Below are 22,672 nucleotides of genomic sequence, written 5' to 3'. Positions count from 1 at the left end.
TAGAGTCCCAATCTACTCAACCTCTCCTCATATGTGCGCCCCCTCATCCCCGGGATTAACCGAGTGAACCTTCTTTGTACTGCCTCGAGAGCAAGTATGTCTTTTCTTAAGTATGGAGACCAAAACTGTACGCAGTATTCCAGGTGCGGTCTCACCAATACCTTATATAACTGCAGCAATACCTCCCTGTTTTTATATTCTATCCCCCTAGCAATAAAAGCCAACATTCCGTTGGCTTTCTTGATCACCTGCTGCACCTGCATACCAACTTTTTGATTTTCTTGCACTAGGACCCCCAGATCCCTTTGTACTGCAGTACTTTCCAGTCTCTCGCCATTAAGAAAATAACTTGCTCTCTGATTTTTCCTGCCAAAGTGCATAACCTCACATTTTCCAATATTATATTGCATCTGCCAAATCTCCGCCCACTCACCCAGCCTGTCTATATCCCCTTGCAGGTTTTTTATGTCCTCCTCACTCTCTACTTTCCCTCCCATCTTTGTATCATCTGCAAATTTTGATATGTTGCACTCGGTCCCCTCCTCCAAATCGTTAATATATTTGGATTTTCAAAAGGCCTTTGATAAGGTACCGCATTGTGGACTCATGACTAAGGTCAGAGTATGTGGAATCAGGGGACAAGTAGCGGAATGGATAGCAAGCTGGCTACAAAACAGAAAACAGAAAGTAGGGGTTAAAGGCAGTTACTCAGACTAGCAAAAGTTGGGAAGTGCTGTTCCACAAGGATTGGTGCTGGGACCACTGCTGTTCACTATTTACATAAATAACTTGGACTCGGGAAGCGTAAGCACAATTTCAAAATTTGCGGACGACACCAAATTGGGGGATATAGTTAATACCGAGGAGGACAAAATACAGAAAGACATTAATAAACTTGCAGAATGGACGTGTAATTGGCAAATGAATTTCAATATAGAGGTGTGAGGTATTACATTTTGGTAGGAAGAATAAGGGGGGCACATACTGCTTGGACAATAAGGGGGTGATTTTAAACCCAAAGAACGGGTGGGTTGGGGGCGGGGAGTTGAAAATAGTTGTTTTTTGGGTCGCGACCGCAACTCGTCTTTATTTCCGGGTTTAACGTCGGCGCGTAAAAGTACAGGCTTCACACTGGCAATGCAAAGTCTGAAAATTTTCTGGTTGTGACCTAAAAACACAACTATTTTCAACACCCACCTGCCCCAACCCGCCCGTTCTTGTGGTTTAAAATCACTCCTTAAGAGTCTAAACGGACTGGACGAGCAGAGGGATCTGGGGGTACAGATATACAGATCACTGAAAGTAACGGCGCAGGTTAATAAGGGCATAAAAAATAGCAAACCAAGCACTGGGGGTCATTTCTAGAGGGACAGAATTGAAAAGCAGAGATGTTATGTTGAACTTGTATAGAAACTTGGTTCACAGAAGCCAGTCTTCAGCCAATTCGATTCACTCCACGTGATATCAAGAAACGGCTGAGTGCAGTGGATACAGCAAAGGCTATGGGCCCCGACAACATCCTGGCTGTAGTGCCGAAGACTTGTGCTCCAGAACTAGCCGCGCCTCTAGCCAAACTGTTCCAGTACAGCTACAACACTGCCATCTACCCAACAATGTGGAAAATGGCTCAGATTTGTCCTGTCCACAAAAAGCAGGACAAATCCAATCCGGCCAATTACCGCCCCATCAGTCTACTCTCAATCATCAGTAAAGTGATGGAAGGTGTCGTCGACAGTTCTATCAAGTGGCACTTACTCACCAATAACCTGCTCACCTGCAAGAAGCTCGACACCATCCAGGACAAAGCATCCCGCTTGACTGGCACCCCATCCAGCACCCTAAACATTCACTCCCTTCAGCACTGGCGCACTGTGGCTGCAGTGTGTACCAGCCACAGGATGCACTGCAGCAACTCGCCAAGGCTTCTTTGACAGCACCTCCCAAACCCACGACCTCTACCACCTAGAAGGATAAGGGCAGCAGGCACATTGAAACAACACCACCTGCACATTCCCGTCCACATAAGAACATAAGAAATAGGAGCAGGAGTAGGCCAATCGGCCCCTCGAGCCTGCTCCGCCATTCAATAAGTCCACGTCACACACCATCCCGACTTGGAAATATATCACCGTTCCTTCATCGTCGCTGGGTCAAAATCCTGGAACTCCCTACCTAAACAGCACTGTGGGAGAATCTTCACCACACGGACTGCAGTGGATCAAGAAGGCGGCTCACCACCAACTTCTCAAGGACAATTAGGGATGGGCAATAAATGCCGGCCTCGCCAGCGGCGCCCACATCCCATGAATGAATTAAAAAAAGACCACACTTGGCGTACTGTGAACAGTTCTGGTCTCCAAATTATAAAAAGGATATAGAGGCACTGGAGAAGGTGCAAAAAGATTTACTAGGATTATACCAGAACTGAGAGGTTATAAAATATCAGGAAAGGTTGAGCAGGCTGGGGCTCTTTTCTCAAGAAAAAAGACTGAGGAGTGACCTTATAGAGCTCTTTAAGATTATGAAAGGGTTCGATAGGGTAGGCGTAGAGAAGACGTTTCCATTTGCGGGGGAGACCAGAACTATGGGCCATAAATATAAGATAGTCACTAATAAATCCAATAGGGAATTCGGGAGAAACTTCTTTACCCAGAGAGTGGCTAAAATGTGGAACTCACTACCACAAGGAGTAGTTGAGGTGAATAGCATAGCTGCATTTAAGGGGAAGCTAGATAAACACATGAGGGAGAAAGGAATAGAAGGATATACTGATAGGGTTGGATGAAGTAGGGAGGGAGGAGGCTCATGTGGAGGCCTGTTTCTGTGCTGTACAAAGTATGTAAAGACTAGAGAATCTGGGGTTGTTCTCCTTAGAGCAGAGACAGTTAAGGGCAGATTTGATAGACGTGTTCAAAATCATGAAGGGTTTTGATAGATAATAAAGAAAAACTGTTTCCAATGGCAGAAGAGTCGGCAACCAGAGGATACAGATTTAGGGTAAAAGAACCAGAGGCTTCAGCAGGAAAAAAAATTTTTACACAGCGAGATGTGATGATCTGGAATGCACTGTCTGAAAGGGCAGTAGAAGCAGGTTCAGTAACTTTCAAAAGAGAACTGGATAAATAATTTAACTCGAAACATTTGTAGGGCTATGGGGAAAGAGCAGGGGAGTGGGACTAATTGGATAGCTCTTTCAAAGAGCCGCCATAGGCACGATGGGCCGAATGGCCTCCTTCTGCGATGTATCACTCTATGACTCTATGAATTTGTGGCTTAATTGTCAGCACTAACTGTGAGAAAAACTCCTTTATTGTGCAAAGTTACATAAGAGCAGTGATCAGTAAAGGAGTATCTTCCCAACCCATACACCATGGACTCTACTCCAATAATACACCAGATTTATCAGTTTGGTCTACTCCAATAATAGAATCATAGAAAGGCCCATCGAGTCCGTGCGGCTCGATGCAAGACCAATCCAGTTAGTCCTATTCCCCCGCCCTTTCCCCGTAGCCTTGCAAATTTTTTCCTTTCAAGTACTTATCCAGTTCCCTTTTGAAGGCCATGATTGAATCTGCCTCCACCACCCCCTCAGGCAGTGCATTCCAGATCCTAACCACTCGCTGTGTTAAAATGTTTTTCCTCATGTCACCTTTGGTTCTTTTGCCAATCACCTTAAATCTATGTCCTCTGGTTCTTGACCCTTCCACCAATGGGAACAGTTTCTCTCTATCTACTCTGTCTCGACCCGTCATGATTTTGAATACCTCTATCAAATCTCCTCTCAACCTTCTCTGTTCGAAGGAGAACAATCCCAGCTTCTCCAGTCTATCCACGTAACTAAAGTCCCTCATTCCTGGAATCATTCTAGTAAACCTCTTCTGCACCCTCTCTAAGGCCTTCACATCTTTCCTAAACTGCGGTGCCCGGAACGGGACACAATACTCCAGTTGTGGCCAAACCAGTGTTTTATAAAGGTTCATCATGACTTCCTTGCTTTTTCACTCTCTGCCTCTATTTATAAAGTCCAAGATCCCATATGCTTTTTTTAAAATCACTTTCTCAACCTGCCTGCCACCTTCAATGATTTGTGTACATAGACACCCAGATCTCTCTGTTCATGTAGCCCTTTTAGAATTGTGCCATTTAGTTTATATTAACTCTTCTCATTCTTCCTACCAAAATGTATCACTTCACATTTTTCTGCATTAAATTTTATCTGCCACATGTCTGCCCATTCCACCAACCTGTCCATATCCTCTTGAAGTCGATCACTATCCTCCTCATTGTTCACTACACTTACAGGTTTATCAGTTTGCTCTACTCCAGTACTACACCAGGTTTATCAGTTTGCTCTACTCCAGTACTACACCAGGTTTATCAGTTTGCTCTACTCCAGTACTACACCAGGTTTATCAGTTTGCTCTACTCCAGTACTACACCAGGTTTATCAGTTTGCTCTACTCCAGTACTACATCAGGTTTATCAGTTTGCTCTACTCCAGTACTACATCAGGTTTATCAGGATTCAATGTATGGTGAAGTTGGAGTACTTACTCCCTCCAGCAGGTTCGCTGGGGCACTGCATGCTCCTTCGACAGTGTGAATCAGAAAGTTTTGCCAGTCCAAAATTCGTTCTCTAATTGCTGCAGGAAAGGAACAAGAAATAAATTGAAATCAGAGCCTTTTTCAAAGATTCGGTACATTTTTAGACACAGAATCACCATTAATTTCATTTTTCTGTGTGGGCCGCTCGTCTCCTGGGTCCGAGAGGCGAGCAGCCCACACATAAAGCGGGGACGGAGAGAGCAGGAGCGGACCTGGGTGTGAGAGGCGAGCGGCCCACACATAAAGCGGGGACGGAGAGAGCAGGAGCGGACCTGGGTGTGAGAGGTGAGCGGCCCACACATAGAGCGGGAGAGGAGAGAGCAGGAGCGGACCTGGGTGTGAGAGGCGAGCAGCCCACACATAGAGCGGGAGTGGAGAGAGCAGGAGCTGACCTGGGTGTGAGAGGCGAGCGGCCCACACATAGAGCGGGAGTGGAGAGAGCAGGAGCAGACCTGGGTGTGAGAGGCGAGCGGCCCACACATAGAGCGGGGACGGAGAGAGCAGGAGCAGACCTGGGTGTGAGAGGCGAGCGGCCCACACATAGAGCGGGGACGGAGAGAGCAGGAGCGGACCTGGGTGTGAGAGGCGAGCGGCCCACACATAGAGCGGGGATGGAGAGAGCAGGAGCGGACCTGGGTGTGAGAGGCGAGCGGCCCACACATAGAGCGGGAGTGGAGAGAGCAGGAGCGGACCTGGGTGTGAGAGGCGAGCGGCCCACACATAGAGCGGGAGTGGAGAGAGCAGGAGCGGACCTGAGTGTGAGAGGCGAGCGGCCCACACATAGAGCGGGGACGGAGAGAGCAGGAGCGGACCTGGGTGTGAGAGGCGAGCGGCCCACACATAGAGCGGGGACGGAGAGAGCAGGAGCGGACCTGGGTGTGAGAGGCGAGCGGCCCACACATAGAGCGGGAGTGGAGAGAGCAGGAGCGGACCTGGGTGTGAGAGGCGAGCGGCCCACACATAGAGCGGGAGTGGAGAGAGCAGGAGCGGACCTGGGTGTGAGAGGCGAGCGGCCCACACGTAGGGCGGGAGAGGAGAGAGCAGGAGCGGACCTGGGTGTGAGAGGCGAGCGGCCCACACGTAGGGCGGGGACGGAGAGAGCAGGAGCGGACCTGGGTGTGAGAGGCGAGCGGCCCACACGTAGGGCGGGAGTGGAGAGAGCAGGAGCAGACCTAGGAAATCGAAAAAAGTCAAAAAGTGACGTCACAGAACAGCAGGTAGGTGATCAGTTGGTGAGTATTATCTTTTTTTTGCTCTCTAAGTTAGGGCAGTGGTCTAAACTAAGGGCTGGGAAACTATAACTAGTACTTTATTAAATTAATAACTTGAAGTAGATAAACTAATTAGTTAATAAAACTAAAAATATTGAGTGAATAAAAACTTTAACTAATTAAATATATAAAACAAGGTTAGATAAGGATGGCAGGGCAGGTGGTGTGTGCCAACTGCAGCATCTGGGAGCTGGTGGAGACCAGCGAGATCCCGAGTAACCACATCTGCAGTAAGTATCTGCAGCTCGAGGAACTTCGGCTCAGAGTTGTTGAGCTGGAGTCCGAGTTGCAGACATTGCGATGCATTGGGGGTGGGGGGAAAGAGTTACCTGGACACTTTGATCCAGGAAGCGGTCACACCCCTTAAATTAGATGATAGTTTAGATTTGGTCAGTGGTCAGGGACAGGAGGATGGTGACTGTGAGTCAGGCAGGTATGGGGACCCAGAATGCAGTGACGGAGGAGCCTCAGCCCTTGACCTTGTCCAACAGGTACGAGGTACTCGTTACCTGTGTAGATGAGAGCAAAGACATCAGGGAGAATGAGCAAACTGACTATGGCATGTGGCACAGGAGGCCATTCAAGTGGGGGGATTAAAAAGGAATGTGGTAGTGGTAGGGGACAGTATGGTCAGAGGGTTAGATACTGCTCTCCACAGCCACGACCGGGAGTTCCAAAGGCTGTGTTGCCTGCCCGGTCTCCTCGTGGCTGGAGAAGAACTTGGAGCATAAGGGGGAGGATCCAGTTGTCGTGGTCCACGTAGGAACCAACAACACAGGTAGAACTAGGAATGAGGTTCTGCTGAGGGAGTTTGAGGAGCTAGGGTCCAAATTAATAAGCAGAACCTCAAAGGTAATAATCTCTAGATTACTACCTGAGCCACGTGCAAATTGGTATAGGGTCAAACAGATCAGAGAGTTAAATGGGTGGCTCAAAGAGTGATGTGGGAGTCAGGGGTTTCGATTCATGGGGCACTGGCATCAGTACTGGGAAAAGAGGGAGCTGTTCAATTGTGACGGGCTCCACTTAAACCAGGCTGGGACCAGTGTCCTGACGAATCGAATAACTAGGGCAGTAGATAGGGCTTTAAACTAAAAGTGGGCGGGGTGGGGGAGGGAGGGTTCAGGTAAGGGCAAATTTATAAATCTAAAGAGAAAAGTCAAGGTCATAGAGCAGTGTAGCGACTTGGGTAAAGATAAGCAGAGTGTGTCAGGAAGGCTCAGCGTACATCAGTGAATAAGGTCAAATCAGGGAAAAATAGTAAAAAAAAGAAAACTTAAAGGCGCTTTATCTGGATGCATGAAGCATTCATAACAAGATAGACAAATTAATGGCACAAATAGAGATAAATGGGTTTGATCTATTTTTTTTGATCTAGTAGCCATTACTGAGACATGGCTCGGAAGATCAGGAAGTAAATCAGTCTGGGTGGAAAGAAGAAATACCAAGGGGCAGAAAACACTGGTGGAAGTAGTTTATAGGCCCCCTAACAATAGTTATACTGTTGGACAGAGTATTAATCAAGAAATAAGAGGAGCTTGTAACAAAGGTAATGCAACAATCATGGGGGTCTTTAATCTTCATATAGACTGGACAAATCAAATTGGCAGAACTAGTTTGTAGGACGAGTTCATAAAATGCATTCGAGACAGTTTCCTAGAACAATATGTCGTGGAATCAACCAGGGAACAGGTTATTTTAGATCTTGTACTGTGTAATGAGACACGGTTAATTAGTAATCTCACAGTTAAGGATCCTCTGGGGAAGCATAGAAAACAGGAGAAAGAGTAGGCCATTCGGCCCTTCGGGCCTGCTCCGCCATTCAAAATGATCATGGCTGATCGTCTAACTCAGTACCCTGTTCCCGCTTTTTCCCCATATCCCTTGATCCCTTTAGCATTAAGAAATATATCTATCTCCTTCTTGAATACATCTAATGACTTGGCCTCCACTGCCTTCTGTGGTAGAGAATTCCACAGGTTCACCACCCTCTGAGTGAAGAAATTTCTCCTCATCTCGGTTCTAAATGGCATACCCCGTATCCCGAGACTGTGACCCCTGGTTCTGGACTCCCCAGCCATAGGGAACATCCTCCCTGCATCTAGTCTGTCTAGTCCTGTTAGAATTTCATATGTTTCGATGAGATCACCTCTCATTCTTCTAAACTCTAGTGAATATAGGCCTAGTCGACCCAATCTCTCCTCATACGTCAGTCCTGTCATCCCAGGAATCAGTCTGGTAAACCTTCATTGCACTCCCTCCATGGCAAGGACATCCTTCCTCAGATAAGGAGACCAAAACTGCACACAATACTCCAGATGTGGTCTCACCAAGGCCCTGTATAACTGTAGTAAGACATCCCTGCTCCTGTACTCAAATCCTCTTGCAATGAAGGCCAACATACCATTCACCTTCCTAACTGCTTGCTGCACCTGAATGCTCGCTTTCAGCGACTGGTGTACAAGGACACACAGGTCTCGTTGCACCTCCCCTTTTCCCAATCTATCTCCATTCAGATAATAATCTACCTTTCTGTTTTTACAACCAAAGTGGATAACCTCACATTTATCCACGTTATACTGCATCTGCCATGTTCTTGCCCACTCACCCAACTTGTCCTCCTCCTCACAGCTCACATTCCACCCCAGCTTTGTGTCGTCTAAAAACTTGGAAATGTTACACTTAGTTCCCTCATCCAAATCATTGATATATATTGTGAATAGCTGGGGCCCAAGCACTGATCCCTGCGGTACCCCACTAGTCACTGCCTGCCACCTGGAAAAAGACCCATTTATTCCTACTCTCTGTTTCCTGTCTGTTAACCAATTCTCAATCCATGCCAGTATATTCCCTCCAATCCCATGTGCTTTAATTTTGCACACTAACCTCTTGTGTGAGACCTTATCAAAAGCCTTCTGAAAATCCAAATACACCACATCCACTGGTTCTCCCCTATCTATTCTACTAGTTACATCCTCAAAAAACTCCAGTAGATTTGTTAAGCATGATTTCCCTTTCATAAACCCATGCTGACTTTGTCCAATCCCGTTAATGCCCTCCAAGTGTTCTGTTATCACATCTTTTATAATAGACTCTAGCATTTTCCCCACTACTGATGTTAGGCTAACTGGTCTGTAATTCCCTGTTTTTTCTCTCCCTCCTTTTTTAAATAGTGGGGTTACATTTGCCACCCTCCAATCTGTGGGAACTGTTCCAGAGTCTATAGAATTTTGGAAGATGATCACCAATGCATCCACTATTTCCAGGGCCACTTCCTTTAGTACTCTGGGATGTAGATTATCAGGCCCTGGGGATTTGTCAGCCTTTAGCCCCATTAATTTCCCTAGCACTATTTTTTTAAAAACTAATACTGGTTTCCTTCAGTTCCTCCCTCTCACTAGACCCTTGGTTCCCTAACATTTCTGGCAGGTTATTTGTGTTCTCCTTTGTGAAGACAGAACCAAAGTATGTGTTAATTGTTCTGCCATTTCTTTGTTCCCCATTATAATTTCCCCCATTTCTGACTGGAAGAGTGATCATAATGATAGAATTTCACATTGAGTTTGAGAGTGACATACTTAAGTCAAAAACTAGAGTCTTAAACTTAAATTAAGCCAACTACATAGATATGAGGGGTGAGCTAGCTAAGGTTAATTGGGAAATTAGATTAAAGGATATGACGGTACATAAGCAATGGCAAACGTATTTTTTAAAAATTCATAATTCTAAACAAATATACATTACATTGAGGATTAAAAGCTCCATGGGAAAAGTAATCCATCCGTGGATAACTAAAGAAGTTAAGGATAGTATTAGATTAAAAGAACAGGCTTAAAATATTGCCAAGAGTAGTAAGCCTGAGGATTGGGAGAGTTTTAAAAACCAGCAAAGGATGACCAAAAAATTGATAAAGAGGGAGAAAATAGAGAGTAAACTAACAAGAAATATAAAAACAGATTGTAAGAGCTTCTACAAGTGTGTAAAAAGGAAGAGAGTAGCGAAAGTAAATGTTGGTCCCTTAGACGCTGAGTCAGGAGAAATTATAATGGGGAATAAGGAAATGGCAAAGACGTTAAACAAATATTTTGTATCTGTCTTCACAGTAAAAGACACAGAAATAGCAGGGAACCAAGGGTCTAATGAGAGTGAGGAACTTGAAGTAATTAATATTAGTAAAGTAAAAGTACTGGAGAAATTAATGGGACTAAAAGCTGACAAATCCCCTGGACCTGATGACCTACATCCGAGGGTTCTAAAAGAGGTGGCTGCAGAGATAGTGGATGCATTGGTTGTGATCTTCCAAAATTCTAAAACATTCCCCGTGGATTGGAAGGTGGCAAATGTAACCCCGCTATTCAAGAAAGGAGGGAGAGAGAAAACAGGGAGCTACAGGCCAGTTAGCCTGACATCAGTAGTTGAGAAAATGCTGGAATCCATTATTAAGGACATGGTAAAGGGGCACTTAGAAAATCATAATATGATCAGGCAGAGTCAGCATGGTTTTATGAAAGGGAAATCATGTTTGACAAATCTATTAGAGTTTTTTGAGGATGTAACTAACAGAGTATGTAAAGGGAATCCAGTGGATGTAGTGTATTTGGATTTTCAAAAGGCATTCGACAAGGTACCACACAAAAGATTGTTACACAAGATAGGGGCTCATGGGATTGGGGGTAATATATTAGCTTGGATAGAGGATTGGTTAATGGACAGAAAACAGAGAGTGGGGATAAACGGGTCATTTTCAAGTTGGCAGGCTGTAACTAGTGGGGTGCCGCAAGGATCAGTGCTTGGGCCTCAGCTATTTACAATCTATATTAATGACTTAGAAAAAGGGACAGAGTGTAATGATCCAGGTTTGCTCATGATACAAAGGAAGGTGGGAAAGTAAGCTGTGAGGAGGACACAAAGAGTCCGCAAAGGGACATGGACAGGTTAAGTGAGTGGGCAAGAAGGTGGCAGATGGAATAGAATGTATGTAAATGTGAGGTTATTCACTTTGGTCGGAAGAATAGAAAAACAGAATATTTTTTAAATGTTGAGAAACTATTAAATGTTAGTATGCGGGGGGATTTGGATGTCCTTGTACACAATACACAAAGTTAACACGCAAGTATAGCAATCAATCAGGAAGGCAAATAGTATGTTGGCCTTTGCTGGAAGGGGGCTGGAGTACAAGAGTAAGGAAGTCTTACTACAATCGTACAGGGCTTTGGTGAGACCTCACATGGATAACTGAGTACAGTTTGGGTCTCCTTATCTAACGAAGGATATACTTGCCTTAGAGGCGGTGCAATGAAGGTTCACTAAATTGATTCCTGGGATGAGAGGGTTGTCCTATGAGGAGAGATTGAGTAGAATGGGCCTTTACTCTCGAGTTTAGAAGAGAGGTGATCTTATTGAAACATAAAAGATTCTGAGAGGGCTTGACAGAGTAGATGCTGTTTCCTCTGGCGGGAGAGTCCAGAACTAGAGGTCATTGTCTCAGAATAAGGGGTTGGACATTGAGGAGAAATTTCTTCACTCAGAGGGTTGTGAATCTTTGGAATTCTCTACCCCAGAGGGCTGTGGATGCTGAGTCGTTCAGTATTTTCAAGACTGAGATCGATAGATTTTTGGACTCTAAGGGAATCAAGGGATACGGGGAACGGGCGGGAAAATGGAGTTGAGGTCGAAGATCAGCCATGATCTTATTGAAGTGGGGAGCAGGCTTGAGGGAACGTATGGGCTATTCCTGCTCCTATTTCTTATGTCCTAGGAAAGACATCCTATTCTGCAGTTTAATTGCAATTAAATAAAATTCATAGAAGAAGCTCTTTCTTTTTTAAGTAATTAAGGAAAGTTGTTGATGTCAAAAAGGTTCTTAAATAGACAGACTCGCAGCTCAATGAAAACAGTTTGTAAAAAGCTGTTCCACTGGGTCACCACCCTCAACTCCATCACAGGTGCTGTGCTCTCTGGCTGGGTGCCTGATATCAAGTCATGGATAAGCCTGAAGTTTTTCCAGCTTAAATCGCTTGATGGGTTCAACTGGCACCACAGAGTTGGACCGTCCCCAAAGTCAGTGCAGGAGGAGATGGCGTGAGTGACCATGTCAAAGGCTGAGGAGAGGTCGATGAGGACAAGGTGGGAATAACACATTGCAGTCAGGCACGGTGTCATTTGTGACTTTTACAAGTACAGTTCTGATACTGTGGATAGGACAGAAACCTCACTGAAGGTATTCGAACAGGGAGAGTTGAATGGTGATGACAAGATGGAGCATTACTGACAGTGTGGGAGTTACTCAGCACTAAGGGGTTGAGGGCAGATGGCAACAGTACTTGTGAAGCAACAAAAATGCCAGAGGAAAGAGAAATCAACAGCATCAGTTTGCTGATAATACTAAATTAGGGGGCATGACGAACTATGAGGAAGAATGTAAGAGACTGCAGGAGGACACAGGCAGGTTACCTGGAGTGGGCAAATGGGTGGCAGATGCTGATCAATGCAGGTAAGTGTGAAGTAGAATATTTTGAGCAGAAGAAGAAATAAAAGGAAGTATATTCCCAGTGGAGGAGGAGAGAGACATAGGGTGCAGATATCTAGATCTTTAAACAGTGAGAGTTCAGGTTTAAAAAGTCATTAAAATGCAAATGGAATTCTGGGATTTATACATAGGATCATTGAATATAAAAGATATGAAGTGATATTGAATTTGAATTAGACATTAGTTAGGCCAAAACTGAATTCAGGATATTGCCCTGGGTACAATTATAAGAAATATACTGGAGCCATAGAAGGGATGCAATGAAGATCCACTCAAATGATATGAGGAAGGAGACAATAGTTGAAGGGCTTGAAAAATTGGGACATTTTTTACTGAAACTGAGAAGGCTAAGGAGGGTCTAACCGAGCTCTTCAAAATTCTGAAAAACTTTGAGGAGGTGATAATGAAAGACTGTTTCCACTGATTGGCAAATCAGTAACAAGGGACACAGACTCAGGATATCACTGGAAGAATGAATGGAGAAGATAGAAGAATTCTTCTCCCAGGGTTATTAGATCATGGAATGCTTTACCATAAATAGCTATTACATAAGAAATAGGAGTAGGCATAGGCCATTCGGCCCCACGAGCCTGCTCTGCCATTCAATAAGGTCATGGCTGATCTTTGACCTCAACTCCACTTTCCTGCCTGATCCCCATATCCCTTGATTCCCCTAGAGTCCAAAAATCTATCGATCTCAGTCTTGAATATATTCAACGACTCAGCATCCACAGCCCTCTGGTAGTGAATTCCAAAGATTTACAACCCTCCGAGTGAAGAAGTTTTCCTCATCTTAAATGGCCGACCCCTTATCCTGAGACTATGCCCCCTTGATCCACCTCTATTGAGGCAGAGACTATAATAATACTTTAAAAGGAATTGGAGAAGTATTTGAAAAGGAAGAATATAAATGTACACAGAGACATGGGATTAGAATATGCAGTTCCCGTTGTATGGCTAACACCAACACAGGCCTCATATGCTAAATAGCTTCCTGCTGTGCAGTAAATTCTAATGATAGAAATATTATGTTACTGTGAATATTCAATATCAGCTGGGCTTTGCTGCATGCGGGGTTGAGTTTGTATGTCTGGATGCACAGCATTTCCTTTTTGTTTTTTAAAAACACCATGAGGGAGTTGCATCTATTGCACCCTTGTTTCAGAATAATTGGTGTTAGCAGTTCTGATACCCAAATAGACGCTGAAGCTGCACATTTGTCCTGATCTGACTATACCCAGAGTATTGTGTACAGTTCAGGTTATGAGACATGAGTAAACCACCCATGCTCCAGAGGCATCATTGAGAGTAGCAATGAGGTAGTTCCCCTGTGTTTTCCCCCCAGAGAAATGAACAAAGACTCAATAAGCTGGGGCTCTAGGGACTTTATAGGGTTTAAGATACTAAGTAGGACAGAGAAAGTGAACAAAGAACATTACTTTCAGATACAGCAGGGCTGCAGGAGAAAGCGGGTCAGGTTCAGTAAGGTTATGGGCAAGTTTCAGATGGTTGGCAGGAAGTATTTCTTTACACAGAAGGTTATTGACAATAGAATGGAACGGTTTCCAAGAAGGGCATTTGAAGCTAGGGCACTGGACTGATGAAAAACGGCTAGGTGGCACAATGGGAATACAGCAGGGTTGCAATTCTAGATAAATTTCTTGTAAAAGAAAATTACACAGAAACAAAATAAATCAGCAGATGAAAATAGTAATAAATGCTCAATTAATCACCAGTAATTTTAAAACCACTTTCTGATAAATTAACAGTCCTTTGATGAAGCGCAGACCTTGTACTCCAAGTTCTGCTCACTGCGGTTAACTACAGGTGCAAATGGACTGCATGAGCTGAGGTAAAGAACTAGTGAAAGCTTGTTGTAGTTATCCCAGGTTCAAGAAGCTTTTGGCTACAGGTCCATCAATCAAAGTTGATTTCAAAAAGGTATAAAGGCCCTTAGATTCCTAACTCAAGCAATTTGCACGCCTTCAAGTCAAAGTCAGTTTGTCTTCTATTTCTATTTGTGAAGAGCCTTGGGATATTCTTTATGTTAAAGACATCATATAAATGCAAGCCGCTGTTTAAATATCTTTTGATTGGAACCAAGGCAGATCTTGTTTAGTCAGTTCATTATATGTGATTCTGTCCAGTTACACTGTGGGTATTCTTCTGTAACCTGATGGGGCAGATTGCCCGCCTCTTATAGAACTTGCCAGATGTTCGTTCCATTGAAATCAAGTGGAGGAAATGAAGATTACCCCCACTGGATTCAAATCGGGACATTTCAAACAGTTTTGTTATAATTGAGAATTTGTTAAGGTGGGTTCACACCTTGCCCACGACGTTCGAAAGGAGATGCACTTTACCTACAATATTCTAAATTAGATGCACCTTACACACAGTGTTCTAGATAAGATGTGCTGTACCCACAGTGTTCTAGCTGAGATGCATCTTACCCACTATGTCCTGGATTAGATTTACTAGAATGATTCCAGGGATGAGGGACCTTAGCTACGTGGATAGACTGGAGAAGCTGGGGTTGTTCTCCTTGGAACAGAGAAGGTTGAGAGGAGATTTGATAGAGGTATTCAAAATCATGAAGGGTCTAGACAGAGTAGACAGAGAGAAACTGTTCCCATTGGCGGAAGGGTCAAGGATCAAAGGGCATAGATTTAAGGTGATTGGCAAAAGAACCAAAGGTTCCATTTGGAAAACCTTTTTTACAGTGAGTGGTTAGGATCTGGAATGCACTGCCCGAGGGGGTGGTGGAGAATGGGCCTCAGGCTAAACATCTGGAAAACAAAGGTCCTTTACCAGCCCGCTCCTGCCACACAACACTGCCCCCCGACCATCAAGATCCACGGTGAGCCTCTGGACAGTGTGGATCATTTCCCATACCTCGGGAGCCTCCTCTCGGCGCGAGCAAACATCGACGATGAAATTCAACATTGACTCCAATGCGCCAGTGTAGCCTTCGGACGCCTGAGGAACAGAGTGTTCGAAGACCAGACCTCAAATCCAGCACCAAGCTCATGGTCTACAGAGCAGCTGTGGTCCCCGCCCTCCTGTACACATCAGAAACATGGACAATGTACAGCAGACACCTCAAATCCCTGGAGAGATACCACCAACATTGCCTCCGCAAAATCCTGCAAATCCACTGGCAGGATGGGCACACCAACGTGAGCGTTCTCTCCCAGGCTAATATCCCCAGTATCGAGGCACTGGTCACGCTCAATCAGCTGCGATGGGCAGGCCACATTGTCCGCATGCCCAATACAAGATTCCCTAAACAAGTGCTCTACTCTGAGCTCCGCAATGGCAGGCGATCACTAGGAGGGCAGAGGAAACACTATAAGGACACTCTCAAAGCCTCCCTAAAAAATGCAACATCCCCACCGACATGTGGGAATCGCTTGCCCTGGAACGCCCAAACTGGAGAAGAAGCATCTGCGAAGGCACCAATCACCTCAAGCGTCACCGAGTGGAGCACACGGAGGCCAAGTGTAAGCAGCGGAAAGAGCGCACAGAATCCAGAGCGTCTCTCCCACCCACCTTATTAAACACTACCTGCCCCACCTGTGGCAGAGTCTGCGGCTCCAGGATTGGACTATTCAGCCACCGCAGAACCCACTCTCCCAGAGTAGAAGCAAGTCATCCTCGACCCTGAAGGACTGCCAAAGAAGAAGAAGGTGGTGGAGGCAGATTCAATCATGGCCTTCAAAAGGGAACTGGATAAGTACTTGAAAGGAAAAAAAATACAGGACTATGGGGAAAGGGCGGGGGAGTGGGACTAGCTGGATTGCTCCTGCATAGAGCTGGCACAGACTTGATGGGCCGAATGGCCTCCTTCCATGCTGTAACCCTTCTATGATTCTAAGATGTACCTTACCTATGTGTTCTAGATTAGGGGCACTGTACTCATGGTGTTCTGGATTAAATGCACTTTGTTCTAAACTAGTTGCACCTTACCCACAGTGTTCTAGATTAGATGAGCTGGTCTTCCCTTCTGTGGTGCTGCAGTGCTGCTACTGGCACCAAGGTATAATTACAGCATCACATGTTTACATAGGCCATTCCCATTATAATTGTAGACCTACGAATTTTGTAAATGTAACATAAAAACATGGACAGAATGTAGGACTTTAAAATGGGGAATGAATTACGTTTGCACACCCTGCTCCAATTATCCTGTGCCCTCTGACCCCGCTTCATCTAAAAACTACACCTGGTCTCGACTCCCCTTCAACAACAACTTGCATTTATATAGCACCTTTAACTCAGTAAAACGTCCCAAGGTGCTTGACAGGAGCGATTATCAAACAAAATATGACTCCGATCCACATAAGGCGATATTAGGACAGGTGACCAAAAGCTTGGTCAAAGAGGTAGCATGAGAACTACATAAAACAAATAGAGGTTATATAGAGAGCAACTGACGTTTGTTAGAGATAAGACTTTTTTTTAGGAAACTATTATGAATTCACCTTCAGGAGGCTGCAACTTTTTATTATTCTGTGAACTCCAGCCAATCGGGTGCAGTTCTGCAGTCATGACATCACACCAGAAATCAGCTTTGCGATCTTCCCCGAACCCATCATATCGCAGGAGCAGGAGCTGGCCACACGTCGTAATGATGGTCGCCACCCAGTAACAATCAGCACCCATCTTGTTTGCAATCTCCAGCTTCATCCCCGGAGCAAAACCATTCCTCAGACTCGTATCCACCTAGAATACAGAGAGACTCAGTTGTAACTAATCTGATCAATCTCCGAATCATACCTCAGTCACACATCACATCACCCAGACTCACTCCCCAACCAGCTCATCAATCCGGATTACAACCAGTGTTCGTCTCATTCCCCAACCAGCTCATCAAACCGGATTACAACCGGTGTCCATCTCACTCCCCAACCAGCTCATCAAACCAGATTACAACCAGTGTTCGTCTCATTCCCCAACCAGCTCATCAATCCGGATTACAACCGGTGTCCATCTCACTCCCCAACCAGCTCATCAATCCGGATTACAACCGGTGTCCATCTCACTCCCCAACCAGCTCATCAATCCGGATTACAACCGGTGTCCATCTCACTCCCCAACCAGCTCATCAAACCAGATTACAACCGGTATCTAACTCACTCCCCCAACCAGCTCATCAAACCGGATTACAACCAGTGTCCATCTCACTCCCCAACCAGCTCATCAATCCGGATTACAACCAGTGTTCGTCTCATTTCCCAACCAGCTCTCAAACCGGATTACAACCAGTATCTAACTCACTCCCCAACCAGCTCATCAAACCGGATTACAACCAGTATCTAACTCACTCCCCAACCAGCTCATCAAAAAACAACCAGTGTCCATCTCACTCCCCAATCACATCATCAAACTGGATTACAACCAGTGTCCATCTCACTCCCCAACCAGCTCATCAATCCGGATTACAGCCGGTGCCCGACCTGCCTGTGTGGGTGATTGCTGGTGGATAGGAGCAGAATGTTTGGGACTCACATGTTTGAAGGACCCAGGGGGAGCCGCTGCTGCTCCCGTTTCTTCCAAATACTCATCCCAGTTGAATTGTGCTTCATCCAATCTGGAGCCACCATCTGCAGAAAGAAGTGAATCCATCAGGATCCGAACTGAACTGAGCCAGTCTTTTTAACCCTTTAACAGCCAGGGTTTACTTTTACATCCTTTATTCATCGTTGGATTGACCCTGGAACTCCACAAGACAATGCTCAGATCAACTCATCAGCAGGTGCAGCAAGCTTCACTTCACCACAATTCAACTGACAACAACACGAGGGAGAGATCTACTCAAACGATTAGATTCAGTTTCTGCACCATCAGCTGCTGGCACCAGGTGCGTCTTGTAACCCAGTTTATTTGTGATAGTGGTGTCAGCGACAACAAGGCAACGTAACTTCTGCAACAAGTGCTTCAATCTCACTCCCATTTTATAGGAGCAGGAACAGAAGGAGCATTCAGCCTATCAAACCGAGTCCATCACTTGTTAGCCAGTGCTGCTCTGTCCAAAGCAACATTCCCTGCCCTTTATCCACACCCTTCCTTCCTAGATATCTATCTCCATTTTAATTGGTTCTGTATCAACAGCTTCCTGGAGCAGTGTGTTCCCCATTCTCACAACTCTTGTGTGAAGATCTTTTTCCTGGTTTGTTTTTAACTGGCTTCCTTCTAATGATAAGATGATTTCCCCTTGTTCTGGATTCTGCTATCAACCCTATTAATTCCCTTCATTATAAATCACCCATTAACATCCTTATATCATAGGAACATGGGAACATGGGAACATAGGAACAGGAGTAGGCCATTCAGCCCCTCGTGCCTGCTCCGCCATTTGATAAGATCATGGCTGATCTGTGATCTAACTCCATATACCTGCCTTTGGCCCATATCCCTTAATACCTTTGGTTGACAAAAAGCTATCTATCTCAGATTTAAATTTAGCAATTGAGCTAGAATCAATTGCTGTTTGCGGAAGAGAGTTCCAAACTTCGACAACCCTTTGTGTGTAGAAATGTTTTCTAATCTCACTCCTGAAAGGTCTGGCTCTAATTTTTAGACTGTGCCCCCTACTCCTAAAATCCCCAACCAGCGGAAATAGTTTCTCTCTATCCACCCTATCTGTTCCCCTTAATATCTTATAAACTTCAATCAGATCACCCCTTAACCTTCGAAACTCTAGAGAATACAACCCCAATTTGTGTAATCTCTCCTCATAACTTAACCCTTGAAGTCCGGGTATCATTCTAGTAAACCTACGCTGCACTCCCTCCAAGGCCAATATGTCCTTCCGAAGGTGCGGTGCCCAGAACTGCTCACAGTACTCCAGGTGCGGTCTAACCAGGGTTTTGTATAGCTGCAGCATAACATCTGCCCCCTTGTACTCTAGTCCTCCAGATATAAAGGCCAGCATTCCATTAGCCTTCTTGATTATTTTCTGCATCTGTTCATGACACTTCAATGATCTATGTACCTGAACCCCTAAGTCCCTTTGGACATCCACTGTTTTTAACTTTTTACCATTTAGAAAGTACCCTGTTCTATCCTTCTTTGATCCAAAGTGGATGACCTCACATTTGTCTACATTGAATTCCATTTGCCACAGTTTTGCCCATTCACCTAATCTATCAATATCGCTTTGTAATTTTATGTTTTCATCTACACTGCTTACAATGCCACCAATCTTTGTGTCATCGGCAAACTTAGATATGAGACTTTCTATGCCTTCATCTAAGTCGTTAATAAATATTGTGAATAATTGAGGCCCCAAGACAGATCCCTGCGGGACTCCACTAGTCACATCCTGCCAATGTGAGTACCTACCCACTATCCCTACTCTGTCGCCTTTCGCTCAGCCAATTTCCTAACCAAGTCTGTACTTTTCCCTCGATTCCATGGGCTTCTATCTTAGCTAACAGTCTCTTATGTGGGACCTTATCAAAAGCCTTTTGGGAGTCCATATAAATAACATCCATTGACATTCCCCTGTCCACTACTTTAGTCACCTCTTCAAAAAATTCAATCAGGTTTGTCAGGCATGACCTACCTTTCACAAATCCATGCTGGCTCTCCCTGATTAACTGAACATTCTCAAGGTGTTCAGTCACCCTATCCTTAATTATAGACTCCAGCATTTTCCCCACAACAGATGTTAGGCTAACTGGTCTCTCAATCCCTGGTTTCCTTCTCTCTCCTTTCTTAAAAAGCAGAGTGACATATGCAATTTTCCAATCTAGAGGGACAGTTCCTGAATCTAGAGAACTTTGAAAGATTATAGTTAGGGCATCTGCAATGTGCTCACCTACTTCCTTTAAAACCCTGGGATGGAAACCATCTGGTCCTGGGGATTTGTCACTCTTTAGTGCTATTATTTTCTTCATTACTGTTGCTTTACTTATATTAATTTTATCGAGTCCCTGTCCCTGATACAATATTAGTTTTTTTGGGATTTCCGGCATGCTATCCTCTTTTTCTACTGTAAATACTGACGCAAAGTAATTGTTCAACATGTCCGCCATTTCCCCATTGTCAATGACAATATCCCCATTTTCAGTTTTTAAGGGGCCAACACTGCTCCTGACCACCCTCTTTTTCCTAATATAACTATAAAAGTTCTTCGTATTGGTTTTGATATCCCTTGAGAGTTTCTTTTCATACTCTCTTTTTGTAGCTCTTACTATCTGTTTTGTGACCCTTTGTTGATCTTTGTATCCTTCCCATTCGCCAGGATCTGTGCCATTTTTTGCCTTTTTGTTTGCCCTTTCCTTAAGTCTTATACTGTCCCTTACCTCTTTAGTTGTCCATGGCTGTTTTTTTTTTGGCAAGTAGAGTTCTTGCCCCTCTGGGGTATAAATCCAAGGAATATAACCCAAGAATACTGTCTCTCATCATAGAGAGTCTGCCTTCATCCCAGCTATCTCCTGAACAATCTTTGCTGCATTTTCTGCAAGGCCAGTAAATCCTTCGCAAGGAGGGATGCCCAGAAGTGAACACAATATTCCTGGTCTGACCACTTGCTCTGTAGAATTGCAGTAAAACTTCCTTAGATGCCTCCTGATGAAGCCCAGATTCTCTATTTTGACTAAAGCTAGTTTTGGGTTTACCATATTTATAAAATGTTCCTAATTTTTTTTTAAATCTAAAAATAACAGATTTTTGTCTCCCTCTCTTTAATCCAGAAAAAAAATCGATTCAGTTTTTTTAATTTAAACTCATCAAATGCGTGGGATCAGTTGAGGAGATTCTCGGAATGTCCTGTCCGCCTGGACCGTCCTGAACGGAGCGAAAGTGGCGGAAATCTGCTGAACTATTCGCTGTCAGGAACGGATCTCCCTCAGTGTCCAGCCGGGAGTCTCCAGCTGTTCGGACTGGTCGCGAGTCTGTCTCCCGGTGTGGAGCGGAGCCAAACATTAAAATGCTGCTCAAACACGGCTTTAAATTGAGAGGTTTAATTTGATGACCTCCGCTGGGATATTTGAAGCGCCGGTCAGGCCCCCGCCTCAACACCAACCTTCCCCAGCGGGGCAACTCCTACCTGGATCGCCGCTCACTGCCATCGCACAACCGATATTTGTTGCTGACAGACGGGGGGTCTCGCTGCGGCCTCGGGTTGGAGTTGGAGCCGGGACCGGGACCGGGCGCTCGATGCGGGGAAATGAGCTCGAATATTGGGTTCAGTAAAAGCTGCGCAGGGGTCGAGGGTCAGGGGTCAGGGGGGAATGAGGACAAATCAGCTCCTGACCCCCCGCTCCGGGTGCAGACGCGGAGTGAGGCCCGGGACCCGGACCCGGACCCGCCTCCGGGAAACTGCCCGAGGCCGCAGGCCCCGATCCCCGATCCAGGGACCCGCACCAAAGGGGCGGAAGGAGCCTGTGGCCGGTGCCAGACAGGCCCAGTCCCTGCAATCGCGGCACTGCCCCCGCGGGGGTCGGGAGAGGAGGATCGGCCCGGGGGGAGGCGACCCGCGACCCCCACCCTCCCCTTCCCCGCGACCCCCACCCTCCCCTTCCCCGCGACCCCCACCCTCCCCTTCCCCGCGACCCCCACCCTCCCCTTCCCCGCGATCCCCAACACCCCCCACGACCCCCAACTTCCCCCCGCGATCCCCACCTTCCCAACCTTTCCCCGACCTCCCACCGACCCTTCCCTGATTCCAACCTTCCCAACCACCCCCCCTCCCCTGGACACCTACCTTCCTAACGCTCCCCCCCCCCGGACCCCCAACATTTCCCCCCCCCCCGGACCCCCAACATCCCCCCCGGACCCCCAACATTCCCCCCCCGGACCCCCAACATCCCCCCCCCCCGGACCCCCAACATTCCCCCCCCCCCCGGACCCTCAACATCCCCCCCCCCGGACCCTCAACATCCCCCCCTCCCGGACCCTCAACATCCCCCCCTCCCGGACCCTCAACATCCCCCCCTCCCGGACCCTCAACATCCCCCCCTCCCGGACCCTCAACATCCCCCCCTCCCGGACCCTCAACATCCCCCCCCGGACCCTCAACATCCCCCCCCCCCCCGGACCCTCAACATCCCCCCCCCCCCGGACCCTCAACATCCCCCCCCCCCCCGGACCCTCAACATCCCCCCCCCCCCCGGACCCTCAACATCCCCCCCCCCCCCCGGACCCTCAACATCCCCCCCCCCCCCCGGACCCTCAACATCCCCCCCCCCCCCCGGACCCTCAACATCCCCCCCCCCGAACCCTCAACATCCCCCCCCCCCCGGACCCTCAACATCCCC

General features: G+C 46.2%; 1 protein-coding gene across 3 annotated transcripts in view; it reads right to left on the bottom strand.

The window, feature by feature from the left end:
- The window catches only part of LOC137333952 (scm-like with four MBT domains protein 1), a 103,651-nt gene extending 81,828 nt beyond the window's left edge, over positions 1-21,823 (bottom strand). The window contains exons 1-4 of one of the 3 annotated variants that reach the window (XM_067998303.1): positions 21,463-21,823; positions 17,916-18,010; positions 16,889-17,129; positions 4,554-4,642 (exon numbers count right to left, since the gene is read on the bottom strand). In XM_067998303.1, the coding sequence (XP_067854404.1) occupies positions 4,554-4,642; positions 16,889-17,129; positions 17,916-18,010; positions 21,463-21,484 (447 nt within the window). In that variant the 5' untranslated portion in view covers positions 21,485-21,823. The remainder of the gene's footprint in view (positions 1-4,553; positions 4,643-16,888; positions 17,130-17,915; positions 18,011-21,462) is intronic. The other 2 variants (XM_067998304.1, XM_067998305.1) reach the window with 2 other exon arrangements.
- Between the last annotated feature and the right edge of the window lie 849 nt (positions 21,824-22,672).

This window comes from Heptranchias perlo, chromosome 17 (genome assembly GCF_035084215.1).
Source record: "Heptranchias perlo isolate sHepPer1 chromosome 17, sHepPer1.hap1, whole genome shotgun sequence".
NCBI classification, from domain to species: domain Eukaryota; kingdom Metazoa; phylum Chordata; class Chondrichthyes; order Hexanchiformes; family Hexanchidae; genus Heptranchias; species Heptranchias perlo.
The sequence above is the reverse complement of the archived record's forward strand: the minus strand, read 5'-3'. Positions and strand labels throughout refer to the sequence as shown.